The 20,405-nt window shown below is 32.4% G+C and overlaps 1 protein-coding gene across 2 annotated transcripts in view; it reads left to right on the top strand.

The window, feature by feature from the left end:
* Positions 1-2,040: 2,040 nt before the first annotated feature.
* Cap-D2 (CAP-D2 condensin subunit) overlaps positions 2,041-20,405 on the top strand; it is a 329,802-nt gene continuing 311,437 nt past the window's right edge. For both annotated transcript variants that reach the window (XM_072526074.1, XM_072526073.1), the window contains exons 1-2: positions 2,041-2,286; positions 5,249-5,383. In XM_072526074.1, the coding sequence (XP_072382175.1) occupies positions 2,166-2,286; positions 5,249-5,383 (256 nt within the window). In that variant the 5' untranslated portion in view covers positions 2,041-2,165. The remainder of the gene's footprint in view (positions 2,287-5,248; positions 5,384-20,405) is intronic.

The following is a 20,405-nucleotide window of genomic DNA, read 5'->3' as shown; positions in this document are numbered from 1 at the left end:
AAATCCTGAATCCATTTTAAATCAAATAGGTCACATAATTATTAATATACTCTTTACAACGACTATTTAAATTCTTACATGACATTTTTGAAATAAAACACACTAATTTTGTTCTAAAAAGAACAGATTTTATTAAATAGTTAAAAATATAAAACAAGAGGTATTCACTTTAAGATTTAAAATAATAAAGTACAAAAAGTGTCAACACCGCAACTGTCAAATAGGTGTTACCAATTTATGTCAAAATTTTACCTTCGTTCAATTACAGTTACAGTGTGTTCCGAACAAATGTTCTTGATAAAAACGCTTTATAATGCATTTATACAAATTACATGAAACATATTATTGTGTATTTCTTTAAGTTAACATTAATAGAAACTTTTAAATATTAGTTCTACGCGTATATAATAAAATATGTCTAGTGGCTGTAATGCCAGTGTACTCGGTAAAGTGATTCTAAAAAAGAACACACCTACCGCCTAAATATTTCGTGTTGGTATCATGTGACATCACACGCTATGACGCCGATGACGTACATCGTTAACTAAATTAGATGAAGTGTACTATTCATTAAAATGTACTGTTAAAGTTTATTTTGTTATTTCAAAAATAAATCAGGAATGCTTTTTGTTGTTATTGAAAAATTATGGATGAAATGGAAGTTTTGGCGAAATGGAAAATTTCATAATTTAGTAAAAAGTTTCATTGAATACTTTTTTTTTAAATTGAAATTTTTTAAAATTGTTTCGTTAATTTCTGGGCAGAAAAACAGTATAATAAAAAGTTATGTGACGGTTTTTCGTTGTGTTGGAACAAACCAATTTTTAATTCAAAGTTATACAATTAAAAAAATAAATACTTTGAATATTGTAAATATCATACATTTTTAAGTTTTAAAATTAAAAATTTAACAATTTAATATATTGAAAATAAAGATTTTATTGTGAAAAAACAAAAAAAAAAGACAGTTTGCAAATCAATGGCATCGAAATTTGTTTCGGCGTAGATGCAAAGTTACCCGTTCGTACTCCTTTCCCACTTCCCCCTAACTACATATTTCATTATGAAATTTTCAAGATAGTTTTAAGCCGACGGCCACGGCACCACGCTGTGAGTTTATGCAGCCACCCTCTTAAACCGTAACCAAATCGCCCATTTGAACTGGTCTTCTATAAGCGTCTATCTTCTTTGTAGATACGTTAGTTCAATCATTAATGCGCATGCTTATATGTCAAAAAGATACGTTACGTATACGTATTTGCTTGCACAAAAACTCCCCATAGTATTTAAGATTTATTTGTTTCTGACATGGACGTATAAACACATCTGTGTTTATACGTCCATGGTTTCTGAAAATATCAGTGTAATAAATATTATGTAATTAGTTTATAACTGTTTTATCTTAAACAACAAATAAATATACGTATATAGACGTATATCTAGAAAAATTGTGCATTTTTTATATATCCTTTTATTTTTTAATAGTACATGTGAGATTATTTCATCGGAAAATAAGATATTTTCCATTAAATTTTAATTAGTAACGAAATGGCCCACAAGAGGAGCTAAATGGATAAAATTAATAATTGTCCATTTGAATTTAACGCCAAATGATGATTAGTTATGACCCCACCCGCAAGTGGTACTAATGAACGAAATTTATACATTGAGTTGCCTATCTATTTCTATATACTATATTATTTATCTATGAGTATGACTTAAAAAAAAAAGATTTGAAATCACAAGTAGGTAGATATAATGGGCATATCTGGGTTAAATTTGATTCAAATGCTTTACTTTTTGCTGATAGTCGAAAAAAGTAATAATTTATAGTTAAATTTCTCTAAATGCTGTAGCACAGCACAACTGACGATAATGACATCGCATAATTACAATTAAATCAAATTAATAATTATTATTTTTTTAAAATAATATTCGAAATATTGGTTGCATAACATCAACTAGGCGATGACCTAGGTACAGCCTACTGAGGAAATTAATCTCTTCATGTTGGCTATGTTTTTGAATGTTTGAATAACTGTCATTTATTATAACCTACATATTTATTCTGTTGGTTGTTGGTTTTTATGCTTTCCTATTAAATTATTTATTTATAAGTTTTAGCCCTATTTTATAAATTTATTCGTTTCAGTGCATTAATAATCATGTCTCATTTTACGTTTGTCATTCCTGGGAATAAAGAAGACTTACTTAGAAGCTGTATAAACGACGAATATACTGTGAGGAATGTATCCATCCAAAATGATATTCCTGGAGAACTAAAAGGTATTCAATTCATTAAGTGACAATTTTATATTACCTTTAATAGCAGATTCAATAATTTGAGTTTTGTTTTATTTATAATTGGTGCCCCCTTTTTGGGCATTTCGCATTTTAGGGCACTCTAACCTAACCAAATATATTTCCTCAAGGCACCGCGTCACAGTGTTGCCGTATTTATTTTAGTAAAATATGTATATGAATGTTACAAATATAAAGTTACTTTTACGAAATAATAATTTGTGTTATGAGAAGCTACAAATTTTAAATAAGTATAAAACTTGCCATAATTTTTTTTGTAAAATGTATACGAAGGTTTAAAATATAAGTTACTTTTACGAAATTATAATTTGTGTTATGAGAAGCTACAAGTTTTAAATAAGTATAAAACAAATATTTTCTGTTTAAATGCAGTTAAATATTGTAAATTAGCACTTTCCAAATCTTATCTATTAGAACCTTATTATTAGGTGCGGATGGTCAACCCGCACAATGACACAACCGGCATTTCTATTATATACGGTAATTTAATTAATACTATTAATTTTTTATATCATTGTAAACAATTTTATTGTATATGCATTTGATTATCTTTAATTTAACTAAAATCTATGAATTTTTATATAATTTCAATGCATTTCTATTATATAGGGTAATTTAATTAATACTATTAATTTTTTATATCATTGTAATCAATTTTATTGTATATGCATTTGATTATCTTTAATTTAACTAAAATCTATGAATTTTTATATAATTTCAATGCATTTCTATTATATAGGGTAATTTAATTAATACTATTAATTTTTTATATCATTGTAATCAATTTTATTGTATATGCATTTGATTATCTTTAATTTAACTAAAATCTATGAATTTTTATATAATTTCAATGCATTTCCTATTAATTTTTATATGCATTTCTTTAATATTATGTGAGAGTATGAAAAAACTGGAGACTTAACAACTCTGACACCATTTAAGAGTATGTTAACTGTCATATAAAAGCTTGGCTAGGTTAGAGTGCCTTAAAATGCGAAATGCCCCTTTTTAATGTTATTTCATTGGTTTGGATTTACTTAATGCTTATATGAGCATTGGGCATGTATAGTCATTAATGTTATCTACATGTTACTACTTATACACTCATGGACAAAAATATCGAATATTTTGGAATTATCAAATTTTTGTTTTTACAAAATAAATTCTGGTCAATCATGTCGTTTATTGTAAAATAGAGTTTATTTTAACAATGTTTAATGAACAATTTAAAGTTTTTATGCGGAGAAAAATGTGAAAAAAATAAATGTTTAATATTAGGTAAATAAGGTTATTTTACTCTAAACTTAATGATAATTTAAATTGCTTAAACAAGTCGTTTTAATCGAAAGTAGTGCATGATCAGTAACGAGTATACCCCCCTTTAGCTCTTATTACTGCTTCCATCTTGCTCAGCATGCTTGCAAGTAAATTTTGGACATATTCTTGAGAAATTCCATTCCATTCATCCTGTGCAGCAAGCCGAAGCTGCTCTATCTTATTTGGAATGCGATTTCTTTGTCGTATGCTGGGTTTTAGGTGATCCCACATGTGCTCTATTGTATTTAAATCCGGGCTAAACGGTGGCTAATCCAATCTTTGAATTTGGACCTCATCAAGATAATTCCTCACTATGGCAGCAGCATGTGGTCGAGCATTATTGTGCATTAACGTGAATGTTTCATGTTCAATGTAACCAACAAATGACAAAAGATGATCTTGCAGGATGTTTTAAACGTAGGAATCACTAATCATCCGTCCAATCACTTCCACAAGTGTGGTAAGTACCTCCCAACTAATACTTTCCCAAAGAATTATGCCATCAACTCCAAAACTAACGGGCAAGACTGCAGCTGGCGAATCATTCTCCAACTCTTCTGTAGACGTAGTTTTGGCCATCTGGCTTTCATAATAGGATTCGGGTCTCATCAGTGAAGAGAACGTTTTTCCAGTTGTCGATATTCCACTAAATTATGTGCTCTTGCAAATTCCAAACGACGATCTTTATGATTTTGGAGAAGACGTGGAACTTTGGCGAGGCGTCTCGCTTTAAGTTTGCTTCTTTTGATCTTCGTTTAACTATTTGTGAACTCACATTAACTTGTCTAACATTTAATAGCTCATTTGTGAGGTATATCGATGTCAATGAACGATTTTGTGTAGAATTAAGAACCAAAAAACGGTCATCAATTGCGGTTGTGCACCTTGGGCGTCCTTGACCAGGCCTTCATACAAAATTTCCTGTTTCGCGGTACATTTTTAGAGTATTCGAAACGATAGATTCACTTCTGCTGAGACGTTGTGCGATACCTTTTTGTACATATCCTGTCTCGTACAAAATTACAATATGTGCTACTTGGACTTCATCGCAGTGTCGAATTGGTGGGATATTTGTTTTAAATTTAGTTAAATCAAAATAATATTTAATTAAACTTAATAAATTAAACTAAAAATAACCAAATTAGTATGATTTTTCCTTTACGTGAAGAAGGATTTTTATGATAAAATGTACTAATGACACTAACCACTCAACAAATATCAAAATATTTGAAATCAGTTGAGTACATCAGCCTACTATGAGTCTTATCAGTAATCTAAAATTATTTTGAAATAATAGTGACTACAAAAAAAATTGGAAAATTCCAAAATATTCGATATTTTTGTCCATGAGTGTAGTTTTCTGTAAAAGCATGGATTTCTAAGGTAAGGAATGCTTTGCTAGCTATTTGCTAGATGATTTGTTGTTAACCCAACAATGTCATTAAGACATATCTATGGATATTATGTTTAACAACTAAAGGTTTATTTTAGATGAAATTAGAAAGTGTAGAAAATCTTCAAAAGCAAACTATAGAGAATATTTTGTATAATATAAATATAATAAAAAAATAGGTATTGTGTGTTTATATTAACATTGTTCATTACTTAGTTTGCAGACAGTTACTTCTAGATGAAGGTGCAGAATTTATACTAAGTTCATTTGATAGTTACTATTCTCTACTGCACCATGGGGATGCAGTGTCTATGGATCTTATTTTCAAATCGTATGAAGATTTGCATAAAGGTAACATGTTCATTATTATATCTATGGGTGGTGCGAATAAACATATAAGTGAAAAACAGCAACTTTTCACGAAAATATAAAACTGATTGATTCCTACATTATGAAGCACCCTATAATCAAATTTTACAACTTACTGTGATTTAACCCATTACATATGTGTTGTAGAAAATCAATGGCATATCAATGGATTTTTGACAAAACATCGTAAGTGACAAAAAGCAAATTTTTGTAGGAATCAATTTTTTTGAATAACTACTTTCTTTCAAACTGAAATTTAATAAAAATTTTACAGTAGGTTTCTACATTCCCAAGAATTGTTTTAAAGGTCAAAATTGGAAAAATGGACAATTAATTGTATTTATTTTGTCGCTTACGATGTTCTGTCACACAAAAACTTTTTGCTTAAATTGTAGCTTACGGTGCACATATGATGTTTTGTCCATATCGATGGCTTTTTGACAGAACATCGTAAACGACAATAAAGTATATCGTTAATATAAGTTACCTCAAAATAATAAACATAAACAATAATAAACAAAACCGAAAATTCAGAAATTTTATTTTATAGAATACTATTAATATTAAGAAATGTGCATTTCTGTTTCTTCTTCGTCTGTTTAGGCATGTAGGGGATGTAAGGCATCTGGTACATCTGTTCTTGCTTTTAAAGTTTTATACTCATTCCAGAATCTTTCGGGAATTACACAATTTTCGCAGAGCTTTTTAAGATCATCATATTTTTTATCCGAAATACTCAAAGGAGACGGAGACGGATATAGAATTTTGACTTCTTGCGTATTTCTTGGTCTGCCTAAAAAATGTAGTAACAATAGTATTACAAGTTGAAAATAACCACTTTATAAGTCTTACCTTTGGCTATTGGTTTGCTAGAAATCGGCATAATGTGCGCATCAGCGGAATCGCAATACGAATATCTTCATCATCATCATCATCAGTGGCGTTACAGCTCTTTATGAGTCAAAGCCTTCTTCAGAACAATCCTCCATTCGCCCCTGTCTCTGGCAACTCTTCTCCATGCTCTAATTCCGATAGACTTCAAATCATTTTCTAGGTTGTCTTGGTACCTAAGTCTCGGTCTTCCTCTTCTTCGTTGTCCGATCGGCCCTCTTCGGTCAAAAACTTTTCTGACTATGGCATCTTCCTCTCGTCTGATTACATGACCTATCCATCTGAGGCGTGCTACCTTAATGAATTTTACAAGGTCAGGTTCTCCAAATCTTCTATACAACTCAAAATTGTAACACCTGCGCCACAAACCTTGTTCTTTTATGCCTCCATATATTCGTCTTAGTATTTTTCGCTCAAAACGTTTGAGCAATTCTTGGTCATTCTGTGTTAGTGTCCAAGTTTCTGAACCATATGTTAGCACTTCGGCATCTTATGTGGACCATGTCACCAACGTTGAGGTCCTACAGCGCATGACAAAAGAAAAAGAAGTGCTTAATTTAATTAAACAACGTAAGCTTGAGTACCTCGGCCACGTGATGCGGAACGAAGAAAAATATCGAATTCTTCAACTTGTTATGCAGGGTAAAGTATTTGGCAGAAGAGGACCGGGACGCCGTCGTATCTCGTGGTTGAAAAATCTCCGACAATGGTTTGGGATGACCTCAGCGGAGTTGTTTCGCAGAGCAGTCAACAAAACCATGATAGCCTTGATGATCGCCAACATCCGGACCGGATAAGGCACTGAAGAAGAAGAAGAATGTTAGCACTGGTCTTATTAGTGTTTTGTATACAGTCAGTTTAATTTTTCTAGGCATTTTTGAGGCCATCTGTCTTCTTAAGCCATAGTAACACTTATTGGCAAGCACTATATATGAATTTCTTATGTTTATAAAATCTTCCCCTTTCTTTAAATATACTACTCTTATTTTGCTAATTTGGAATGCGCGACCATCACTCGTCTTATTAATACTTTTAGGTAAATTATGCGATGCCCTTGTCTTCCAATCTTCAAATTCTAAATGTTTCATAACAATGACTTTGAACAGTCTTGGGTGAATTCTTGCATTGACAATTAATGTTGGCCATTCAGAAGGTGCCCATACAATACGTTTGCAAATGAATCATTCTATAGAAGCATGCACTGAGTCTACAGGCATTTAAGAGTGGCCAGGAAAAAGGAATGTTATTTTAATGTTACATATATTTTTTGATGATCCTAAGAATGTATGCAACATGCCTAACATGGCTCTATTTTTATTTTGACCAGCACAACTGTCACAATACAAAGCCACTGTTTTGACATATTTCCTCTCATCAATTTATTACTACCACGATTACCATCTGTTTCACCCCAGAGGTAGCAAAAAGCATCTTTGCTTCCACTTTCATAGACAGTTTCGTTGTACATGGCAAATTTACGAGAATAATACAAAACTAAGTTGTCTCCGTGAGGGGCGTTTAAAACTTTTTGAAGATCAAAACTAACACATAAATAACTAGTATCTTGCTATTTTTTGATCTGAAAGAAATTGTGATTTATATTCATCTTTATCTTTCAAATGGTTGTCATGTTTTGCTATTTCTTCTGCTGTAAATGTAATATCTTTTTTGACTCACACATGCTACATTTGTCCTTCTTTGGTAAATGAAAACCAATATTGAAATGTATATGAAAAATGTCACGAAATACTTTTAAAGAAACAGTTTTTCTTTGCAGATTGTGCAGAAGTGTGTGTGTGTGTGTGTGTGTGTGTGTGTGTGTGTGTGTGTGTGTGTGTGTGTGTGTGTGTGTGTGTGTGTGTGTGTGTGTGTGTGTGTGTGTGTGTGTGTGTGTGTGTGTGTGTGTGTGTGTGTGTGTGTGTGTGTGTGTGTGTGTGTGTGTGTGTGTGTGTGTGTGTGTGTGTGTGTGTGTGTGTGTGTGTGTGTGTGTGTGTGTGTGTGTGTGTGTGTGTGTGTGTGTGTGTGTGTGTGTGTGTGTGTGTGTGTGTGTGTGTGTGTGTGTGTGTGTGTGTGTGTGTGTGTGTGTGTGTGTGTGTGTGTGTGTGTGTGTGTGTGTGTGTGTGTGTGTGTGTGTGTGTGTGTGTGTGTGTGTGTGTGTGTGTGTGTGTGTGTGTGTGTGTGTGTGTGTGTGTGTGTGTGTGTGTGTGTGTGTGTGTGTGTGTGTGTGTGTGTGTGTGTGTGTGTGTGTGTGTGTGTGTGTGTGTGTGTGTGTGTGTGTGTGTGTGTGTGTGTGTGTGTGTGTGTGTGTGTGTGTGTGTGTGTGTGTGTGTGTGTGTGTGTGTGTGTGTGTGTGTGTGTGTGTGTGTGTGTGTGTGTGTGTGTGTGTGTGTGTGTGTGTGTGTGTGTGTGTGTGTGTGTGTGTGTGTGTGTGTGTGTGTGTGTGTGTGTGTGTGTGTGTGTGTGTGTGTGTGTGTGTGTGTGTGTGTGTGTGTGTGTGTGTGTGTGTGTGTGTGTGTGTGTGTGTGTGTGTGTGTGTGTGTGTGTGTGTGTGTGTGTGTGTGTGTGTGTGTGTGTGTGTGTGTGTGTGTGTGTGTGTGTGTGTGTGTGTGTGTGTGTGTGTGTGTGTGTGTGTGTGTGTGTGTGTGTGTGTGTGTGTGTGTGTGTGTGTGTGTGTGTGTGTGTGTGTGTGTGTGTGTGTGTGTGTGTGTGTGTGTGTGTGTGTGTGTGTGTGTGTGTGTGTGTGTGTGTGTGTGTGTGTGTGTGTGTGTGTGTGTGTGTGTGTGTGTGTGTGTGTGTGTGTGTGTGTGTGTGTGTGTGTGTGTGTGTGTGTGTGTGTGTGTGTGTGTGTGTGTGTGTGTGTGTGTGTGTGTGTGTGTGTGTGTGTGTGTGTGTGTGTGTGTGTGTGTGTGTGTGTGTGTGTGTGTGTGTGTGTGTGTGTGTGTGTGTGTGTGTGTGTGTGTGTGTGTGTGTGTGTGTGTGTGTGTGTGTGTGTGTGTGTGTGTGTGTGTGTGTGTGTGTGTGTGTGTGTGTGTGTGTGTGTGTGTGTGTGTGTGTGTGTGTGTGTGTGTGTGTGTGTGTGTGTGTGTGTGTGTGTGTGTGTGTGTGTGTGTGTGTGTGTGTGTGTGTGTGTGTGTGTGTGTGTGTGTGTGTGTGTGTGTGTGTGTGTGTGTGTGTGTGTGTGTGTGTGTGTGTGTGTGTGTGTGTGTGTGTGTGTGTGTGTGTGTGTGTGTGTGTGTGTGTGTGTGTGTGTGTGTGTGTGTGTGTGTGTGTGTGTGTGTGTGTGTGTGTGTGTGTGTGTGTGTGTGTGTGTGTGTGTGTGTGTGTGTGTGTGTGTGTGTGTGTGTGTGTGTGTGTGTGTGTGTGTGTGTGTGTGTGTGTGTGTGTGTGTGTGTGTGTGTGTGTGTGTGTGTGTGTGTGTGTGTGTGTGTGTGTGTGTGTGTGTGTGTGTGTGTGTGTGTGTGTGTGTGTGTGTGTGTGTGTGTGTGTGTGTGTGTGTGTGTGTCATCGAGTTTCCTGACTGTGGACTTAATCCATTAGCCGAACTTATTTTTGCTCTACAAATATTTATGTCACATATTACTATTAAAATAAGATTTTGTATTTTAAAGATATACCTAGATTCTATAACAATAAATGGATAATTTAATCTTCAGCTACAATCATACATACAATTTTTTTGTTTTTTAATTACATTATAAGGAATGTCAACAAGGAGTACTTCTGCTCAGGGGTCTTTCAGAGCAATGCACACACACAAGACTAGACCACGGAAAGATAGGTAGACAAATGGGATAAACACAGGTATTAATAGTTCACAATTTTAATTTTATATTAAGTATGTGTTTAATTAGGATCTCATATACATGTTCGTCTAAACTAGATAATATCGTTTTTAGGTTAAAAGGTCTTGTAATATTGGTTTCTCTATATACTTAATTCATGAATTGATTTATTTCTATTATCTTTAGTCTACAGTTTAGTATCATGTGTTCTGCAGATCCTAACTCACCACATTCACAAAGATTACTATCACTACGACCTATTTTAAATTTGTGTTCTGGAACTAGGCAGTGTCCAAATCTAAGTCTGCATATGTATGAAACAACGATTTTTTCGCCGTGGTAATGATTAAACCAAGATTTAGCTGGAATATTTAATTGTATGTTTTTGTAGAATAGCCCTTTAGTTGAGTTGTTATACCATTGTTGCCGGGTTTTTGTTTTATTGCTGGTAATATTAGCGTAAACATCATTTAATGTTAATTTATATTCACTTTCATTTTCTTGTTCGTGGCCTTCTTAGCTAAAGTATCTACTATTTCATTGTGTTTAAGATTAGAGTGAGCTTTTATCCAACAAAATGATATTTGTTTGCCCTTAGCCTTAAGTGCGATATATGCTTTAATAATGTCAATATATATGTAGTTTGATATGTCCTTCAAACTTTCCAGTTTAAGTAAAGCACTTTTGCTGTCTGTAAGGATTAGAAATTTCTCTTCGTTATTGTTTATACTGCATTGCTCTCAGTATTGCAATAAGTTCTGCTGAAAATGTTTTAAAATTTTCATTAAGTCGTATACACTCTTTATACCTTGTCCTAGGGTCCCACACGGCAGCGGCCACTCTCGAATTCATTTTTGAGGCATCGGTATAAATTTGGTAATGTTCCAGAAATAAAGTTTCTATATTCACATTAAACATGACATTCCTTAAGTAAACTGGAAATTTCGAGTAATCTCTCATGTAGGTTGGTTGTATGTTTGGTATATTGTTTAGATTTATCTGAAACATGGATGGCAGAGTTGATGTGTATAGTTTATTTTTAAATTGTCTTATTCTATTGTAACTTTCGGCAAGTAGTAATGTTGGCTTTTTCCTCCAGTATTCAGTGGTTAGGTCATTTATATAAAGTTTGTGGCAGTTGTTACATATTATGCTCTCTTTAGTTATCATTTTAGTTATAAATTTTTCACACATAGTTTTCCTTCTTAACCATAGTGGTGGTTCATTACATTCTACGCTTAGGTTTGATATTGGAGTACTTATCAAAGCTCCTATACATAATCTGAGGCATTTATTTGAAAGGATGTCTATTTTTTGAAGATGGGTTTTGGCTGCTTGATTGTAAAAGTAACATCCGTAATCTAATATTGATCTTATGTATGATCTATACATTAGTAATGCTAAGTTGGGATCTGCTCCCCAGGTTGTATAGTTTACTGCTCGTAACGCATTGTACCCTTTGTCAGCTCTTGCTACGATGTACTCAATGATGATCTTTCCAAATCATTTTCCTATAAAGTATAATACCCAAATATTTAACTTTAGGTTGAACTTTAAACGAGACATTTTGCAACTCAACTACTTCTGGAATGTTTCGTTTTCGGGAGAATATGCAAGCTTGTGTTTTTTTGGTTGATATGTTTAATGCTATTTGATCTAGGTCTTCTTGTAGATGTTTAAATACTGTATTTATTTTTCTACTGCCTTGTTCTATTTCCAATTGATCTACATATATGCATATATCATCTGCGAATTGTAATAGTTTACCTTGTTTGCTAGTAATTATGCTTTGACCTATATGAGCTGTGTAAATAGTGTATAATATTGGACTTAAGATGCTCCCTTGAGGTAACCCGATGTTTGAAACTCTCGGTCCTATTAGTTTGTTATTAATTTGAAGATAAAGAGTTCTATTGATGTAAAGTTGATGAAGTTTCCAGCAGAGTGTATCTGGCAGTCCGATTTCTTTCATTTTGTGGTATAGGAGTTGTAGGTTCACATTGTCATATGCATTTTCTATGTCTATGAATGTATCAAATACCGACTTGTTGACGGAAAATGAGTTATATATATCCAGTATTAAGTGCGTTAAATTTTCCATCGTAGAACATGATTTTCTAAAGCCGAATTGTGTTGCAGGTATTTTAGAATTTTTTTCTAACCAGACTTCTAGTCTACATTTAAATTTAATCATTCTTTCCATTGTTTTTAACACACATGATGATAGTGAAATGCCTCTATACGAATCCGGACAGTTTGGTGATTTGTGTGGCTTAAGAATTGAAACTATGATGTACTCTTTCCATGCACGTGGTATATCCATACTCATCCAGATATTGTTTATTACATTTAGTAGTTGAACTTTCTTATGTATGGGTAAATTATACAACATACTATAGTGTATACCATCTAATCCTGGGGCTGAATTATTATGTCTTTTTAGGCAGTTCTTTAATTCTTCCAGACTAAATGCTTGTGTGAGAAATATTCTTTGTTTGCTTCGTCATTGTCATGTCTATTATCCGTAGGGTTCCTGTGATTAATTTCTCCTTCTATAACCCAAGGTCTAGCAATTTTATTAAAAAATATATCTGTCCACTCATTTACAACTATCGGATTATTGGGAGGATTATAAACGTTTTTTAATTTTCTTATTTCATTTCATATTTTGCTAATGGGTGTATTTTTATTTAAACTATTACAAAAGTTTTTCCAAGAAGCTCTTTTGCTGCCTAAAATAATTCTTTTTTTATAAGCTTCTGCTTGTTGGTATTTTAAATAATTATCGTAATTAGATAGTCTTTTAAACTGCAAAAAAGCTTCTTTTTGTTGTCTTATAGCGTCCCTACAATCATCATTCCACCATGGTTTATTAAATTTTGCATTGGGCCCCCCTTTCCTCTCTGGAATAGAGCATTTACTAGCTAAATTGATTGAGTCACAAAATGTGGAATATTCTTGCTCTGAACCATCTGATATATTATTATTCTTTTCATTGTTTAAGAGATAGGTAAAGAAAGCCCAGTCTGCCTTTTTAATATCCCATGTAATTCTAGATCTAGATATATCATTAGTTTCAATGACACCATTACTATTAGTAACGTTATTATCAGTATTATGGATAAATTCTATTTATCTGTGTGTTCTATCACACAAAGTTTCTGTGTGCCAATTAAATTTGTAATAAATATCCCTAGAGCAAATTGTTGTCTATAGCAGATCTATTTAAATTCATAGGTCTACGAATTAATGTTTCTGACCCATCATTTAGGAAATTAAGTCCACATTGCTCCATAGCCTCAAAAAGATAAATACCTTCTTGATCGGTGACATCACAGCCCCACATTTTATTATGGCAGTTGAAATATTCCCCTATTAAAAAAGGTTTTTGTAAACTATTAAAAAATTTAACCCATTCGTTTTTTGACACACATAATTTGGGTTTTGCATAAATGGAATATAAATTTAAGTTTTTATTATTTATTTTAATCTGTACTGCAACGTACATGACATTATTTATTTTATAAAAATTTAAATTGTTCTGAAAATTGATATTTTTTCTTAATAATATCGCTACTCCTCCATAACCATCTGATCTATCTTCACGGAAGATGTTATATTGGGAAAAGCTTATCTTTGAATTCGGTTTTAACCAAGTTTCACTTAAAAGAATAGCTAAGAATTTATTTTCGAAAATGTACTTTTCAAAATGGCCTTTATTGTTCACTATTGATCGTGAATTCCATTGTAAAATCTTATTATTTACTAGGGCCATTCAAAACTTTTTCTATATTACTTTTAATGTCGTCTAAAATTTGTTTGTTTGCTATTGGAATTAAGTTTTTGTCTAAGAAATTTTTAAATATTGTTACTATATTATCAGTAATTTGTTTACTAGTTAGTGAGTTTTGTTGGACTATTTTTGTTTGATTTTGGTATAATGGGTTGTTTATAATTGGTAGCGACGGGTAAGCAGAAGCGCTTGCAGTGTCCAGTATATTTTCGTGTTCTTTTGAATAATGATAAACTGATTTATTTTGAGCTCCTTCGCTCCATTTTCTTTTGGTTGTCACTGTGTACCTATTTCCTGTGTTTGTTGAATTCAGGACTGTCCTATAGCTACTGCTGTATTTTAATTTTGCTTCTTCAAAAGGTAACTTTTCATTTGCCATTATATATTTAATACCTTTTGTTTTCAAACTCAGCGCACTTGTTTCGATCTAATGCTGAATGGTTTCCGAAACATAATATACAAGTTGGATCTGCTAAATCGCATACATCTGAATCATGTTCCTGTCCGCACTTGCTGCATCTTTTCTTACCTAGACATTGCGACGTAACGTGTCCGTATCTAATGCAATTAAGGCATTGTATTACTCTCGGAACGTAAGGTTCCACTTGGTATATCATTCGTTCAATGATTACTTATTTTGGAATCATTTGGCCTCTGAAAGACACCACTATTATACCCGTCTCCACCAGTTGATCATTTTCTTTTCGCTTTATTCTTTTAACGTTTATTACTTTAAAATTGCCGTATCTTGGAACAATAATAACTTTTAATTCGTTTTCTGAAATATTTTTGTCTACCCCTTTAATTACCCCACTCTTTTGAGTAAAAAAATTTGGAATATATAAATCGTAATTTCTTTCTATTAACTTTTTACATTCCACTAAAATATTAGCGCTTTTATATGTGTTACATTCAATTTTAATTTTATTTTTTCCAATAATATTAATATTAACAATATTATCATTAATTGCAGCTACTGCACCTAAAATTAATCGTGCTGTTGCTATGCGATGCAATCGGCCAATGTTACCTTCCTTATTCTGCATAAAAATAAAATAAGGACCTTGGTCACCTTGACTGTATTTATTTTTCACCTCTGACATTATCGACTGGCCTATATTAATATTTGTTTTATTGCTTACCTGATAATCTGGTAAAAAGTTTTTTGAATTTGTTATCGGTACCTGATTTGATTGTGTATTAATATCAATATTTATAATTTCCTCAGACTGCTTTTGTTTTTCATTAACTTCATAATCCATATTACTAGCAACATCGTCAATTCTTCCTTTGTCAGGTGGATTTCCTCTGCCATCTGAATTTAATTCCATTTTTTGGTGATAACAACAACAATTCTATTAATTAGCACTTCGATCACACAGAGACCTATTCGCTTCCGCTGCTACAATCGAACTAGTTCATCTTAATTGTCCCCATATGGAACATAAGCCCGAGAAAAGTCTTAAATTCTGTTTGTGTTGTCTTTTTCCAAAACGCAATTCTCGATTTTTCTTAACATCTACATCATCCTCGCCAGATGCTTCTAACAATGATTGTAATTCGGCAGTGGTCAATCTACGTTTATGTTCACATCTAGCTTTTTTAGATGTCGAAGGCATATTATTTACATAATTTTTTTTTATAAATACTATAACTCACTTTTGCGGAGGTAATTAACAATAAAAACATTTTACTAGAAACTATCAACTTACGACTTCCCATACTATAATACGTTTTTACTCAATAATAGCTCCTGTATAAGTAAAATTGTTTTTTAATGTGCTTCATTGAAGCACACTAGACATATTGCAGTTTTGCCATCACATTCTTCACAGTATGTTTTAACTTTTTTAACTTTTCTATCGGCCTTTCTACTAGTCATGCTTCTTCTTAAAATTTTGTAACATCTTGTATACTTTCTTCTCTTTGTATTATCTACATCGCTTTACCTGAGATGGTATTTTTGGGTGTAACTGGTCGTGAGGGTTACAACATTTCTTTATTTGCAAATGCCTTCGCAAACTCCAGTCTGAACTCAAGGATAGGTTGTCGCTTTTTTCACGTTTTCTATTATTTAGCAACTAAGCATTGACTACTGCGGTCTTAAATATTAATTCCACTGCCACTTTCCGGTACCACTTCAGAATTTTGCGTATTGGGCTTTGGTAAGAAGCCACTTGATCACTAAAATCAACACTCTTTTTCACCAAGTTATAATCGAGAACAGTTTGTGGTTTTAGCACTTGTGTATAAATTTTTCGTTTCACCTGATTAAACCAATATACAACTATTATGTTTAAATGTTGTAAGGATTAAAACTGGTCTTTTGTCGACCCATTTTATCACTTGTAAAATCAATAATGAGGTTAAGTTTCATCATAAGTAACCGGTTGCAACTTTTTTAATCGAGATTTTGGTTTTACATGTTTTTATAGTAGAACATCTGCACATGAATAATTCGTTTCTTGAACCATGATTTCAATTCATCGACCAATATTCTAAAATAAGGTGTTTTTACGTCGTCCGGAATATTATAAACTGGTTCTCTTTCACAAAGCATTGGAAATATGGTTTACATTCTATATTTAGAAAAATCTTTTACTGCAACTCTTGTTCGACCTAAACTAAATTAATACACAAAACAAATTATCTATTTTTTTTATAGAAATGCAGATTCCTGACGGATTTTTATCAGTGCGGCATGAGTCACTGGTGTCTCGTATATCCGGACCTCTTATCGCATTACAAACATAATTCTCAATTAGCAGTGCCGTACAAGATACATTTAGGTCGTATAATCTTAAAGCCGTAATAAGACCATAAGACCGTATGTTATAAATAAATATATCCCTATAAGAATAATCTTGAAAGATGAGAAAAATACAATAAAAAAAGTGCAATATTAAGTGTTATTTAAAAAATGGCAAGTCATTCACGGGAGTACAGTTAAAAACAAAAGTTTTCAGTGTTCTTTTGCTTGATTATTATTAGCTGGTATTCTGAAGATGTTGACATTTTTTCCTGGTCTGATCTTCCTCAACTAACGTCATCTTTCTTAATTTGTGGGTTGTGTTGTTCAGGTCTCTTTAAGTGTTTTTGTTGCTATCCATACTGAATGATCTTCTTCAGACAATGTACTAATGTAGTGTTCAAATGTGGCATTGCGTGTATCATGTAGCGCTGATCTTAATTGTCTGATTAGTCAATTATATTTGTGTTTGTCATTAAGATTTCGGCTTCTTGGCCATCTACGTCTTGCTCTTCATTTTTCGACTATTAGTTGTATAATATAATTCGGAGTGTTATTTGTGTTGTCTTGATTTGGAATTGTTGATCGTGTAGCTCCATATGATATAGTATTATTATATATTGTGCTGAGTGTGACTCGTGCTACATCGGTCAGACAGGGAGATCATTACGAGGGCGTCTTACGACACACCGTAGTGATATTAATTTATCTAAGCATACTTGTACTCTTGCTAAACATGCTATTAACACTAATCACAAGGTGGGCTTTAATGAAGTTAAGATTCTTGGCAACGAACGTAATCTCGTAAAAAGGCAGTTTTTGGAAATGTGTTCAATACTTAAACACCCTAACGCCCTGAATAAGAGAACTGACATTAGTAACATGAGCCAAATCTATCATGCATTAATATTGCAGAATTAGGCTTAACGGTTTTTTTACTTTAAAATTGTCTCCTAAGGTGTATTTTTACATAATTTTTCATATTTAAATAAATTTAAATAAAATAAAATAACATTTTCTTATTTAACTTCACTTAATTAAGATTGATATTCAACTAATATTTTATTGATTCATTTATCAAGTTTATATATAAAATAATTTTTGATGAAATAGTTTAATAATTTTTTTTTTAATTAATTGGATTCATAGAATTCTCAATGATTTCTCAGTTCTAAATTATTATGAACCTTGGACTGTTGGAAGTTGAATTAAATCTGCACCTGTGACTGGCACGAGAAGCTAATTAACCCAAGCGATGCCGACGTTGCCAGATTTTCTGTGCTTAGCGCGATTTTTAAATAATGGAGGCGTATTACGCGTATATATCCTCTTTCGGGAAACACATCTTAACCATCAAAATGAAAAATTTTTATGAAGACTTTATTCAAAATATTGATTTGTTTTGAATAAAGTCTTCATTGTTTTGAATGAAGTCTTCCCTGTTAATAAAAGAATAAAATATTTTTGTAGTTATTTTTTAAAAGAAATAAATAATTTGAGTATTTGATTCGTTAATAGCAAGGAATACATACTTTATTTAAAACAAAACTTCACTTGTAAAATTTTTATATTGATGGTTACGATGTTATTATTTGTTATTATAAGGAAAAGGTCATTATTTTCCTAACGTTTCTGTATGACTCTAGAATTAATTATACATTTTTTTATTATTTTAAAGCAACTGTTGCGAAATATAATTAGTATATTAAATTACAACATTCGTACATAAAAACTACACAACAATTCTATTTAAGAAATTTTAATTTGCAAGTTGCAACACAATAAAAATTCCACATTTTAGAAAATGTATATATATTTAATATTGATATACTCATGTCGTGATGGCTATATAGATTTAAATATAAAAAATGATTCTTCATTGGAATGTTATAAATTTTCATTAATATCGCTGAATTCTTGTTTAATAGATCTCATAAGACTGGAGTTTACTTGCACTCTCTTGTTTTTTATGGAAAAAATCTGATTTGTGAATCAATATGTCTTTTTAGTTTCTAGAATTCTAAAACGACCAGAAATAAATGTTTAATACACTTGGAGAGAATTTTGTAAGTCAGAAAAAAAAGAAAGACAATTTTTTTACCTTTGCTGTGGGACTCCGATTATTAGCTTTGAACCTATTATGTTCTTATCTTTCTTTTCTAAATTAATATGTTGTGAATCAAAAGTATGACTAAAGAAATTCTCTGGTATGACCATAATGATGTTTTTGCCATTCTACAAGAATTGTGTTGTTTCCTATAATTACTTTAATTGTACTTGTACATGAATTGCTATCTTACGTGATCTTTGACCCTTTTGTAATCTAGATCTTTGTTGTATTTTTTGGGACATAACCTATAAAGAATAAATCTATGAATATTTAATTATTCAGTTAAATATTTTAACATATTTGATTTACTTCTATTACAATTAAAATAAAGTATTTCTACAGTGGTACTGTTACATTTACTTTTTAAAATGTCAGAGCAATTGTTTGCAAGTTCGATTTCTCATTTCCAGTTTTCAAAGTCTGTTTTTTTTTTCAAATTAAATCACATACCTTCACATTTCACATTGCCTTGTGGTTGTTACTGACAGAAGACCAACACATCACCATTTGGCAACGTCGGCATCACTTGGGCGAATTAGCCTCTCGTGTGACTGGCCAGCCAGCCATTACTTAGACACTTTTATATGAGATTTAGGGATCGACCTCACTTGTTTGTTGTATTTCTCCGAGATACTCCCTAAATGAGGATGGTGTTTTTAAACATATTTTTCTTTCATTTAATGGTTCGTACAGACAAGGTTTTCGCCTACTTTTTCATATATTTTTTAAACTTACCGCCATATTGCATGAGCGGTTGGTAACTCGCCTTGTTGTGTGTCATGTTTTACCTTCAAGGACACTTTCTTTTCACGCGATAGCTATGTGGACCTGAATTTTGCTCCCGTTTGCCGGGCATCTCCTGTTAGCATTGGAAGCTTTTGTGGTAACTTCATTGCACCTTTTATAATATTACTAATTAAATTCTTAATCTGTTCAATAATGTTACCTAAAGTAAAAATTAAATTACATTAATATTAAACTGTTGGAAGTGTGATCTTATGATCTTGTTAGTTCTCGGCAAATACTCGGGATGATTGTGTTATTATTTTGAATGGAAAATAAGCCACATTTTAACTGAAGAATAATTATTGGTATTATTTATTTCGTAAGATGAGAGGGTGGTAAACCTGGCTCAAATTGTTAATGTCGGTTCTTTTGTTTATTGCAGATGGGTTCTTGAGGTTCCCATATTTCCAAGTTTCATTAAAACATAAATTGTATATAAAAAAATATATATAAAATATTTTCTGCCATACAAATCCAACTAATCATTCAATGATTCAATCCAACCATCTCTAAATGAAGCCAAATGTCTGTTTAAAAATTTTTAAATCTTCGTATCGAATATACCACGAATATGAACATTATTTTCTGCAGTTTGTGTGTGTGTTTTTTTTTTTAAGTTAGTTTACAGTACATATATAATAACATCGATAATATACTACATATTGAGTTGTAAGTTATAAACTATTAACATATGTATTTCTTATAAACTCTATGTCATCTGTTGTATTTTAAAGAACTGATGAAGCTTTAGAAATATAAAGCGAAACGTCTTCGATAAACTTATGAAGTAGTTGACTTCTTCTTTTATTTGCCAACGTGAATGACCGATTAAACCTCTGAATTCACTAGTTGAATACTTTAACAATATATATATATATATATATATATATATA

Source organism: Diabrotica undecimpunctata, chromosome 3 (genome assembly GCF_040954645.1).
Source record: "Diabrotica undecimpunctata isolate CICGRU chromosome 3, icDiaUnde3, whole genome shotgun sequence".
Lineage (NCBI taxonomy): Eukaryota > Metazoa > Arthropoda > Insecta > Coleoptera > Chrysomelidae > Diabrotica > Diabrotica undecimpunctata.
Note: the sequence above shows the minus strand (reverse complement) of the source record. Positions and strands in the feature narration are given on the sequence as shown.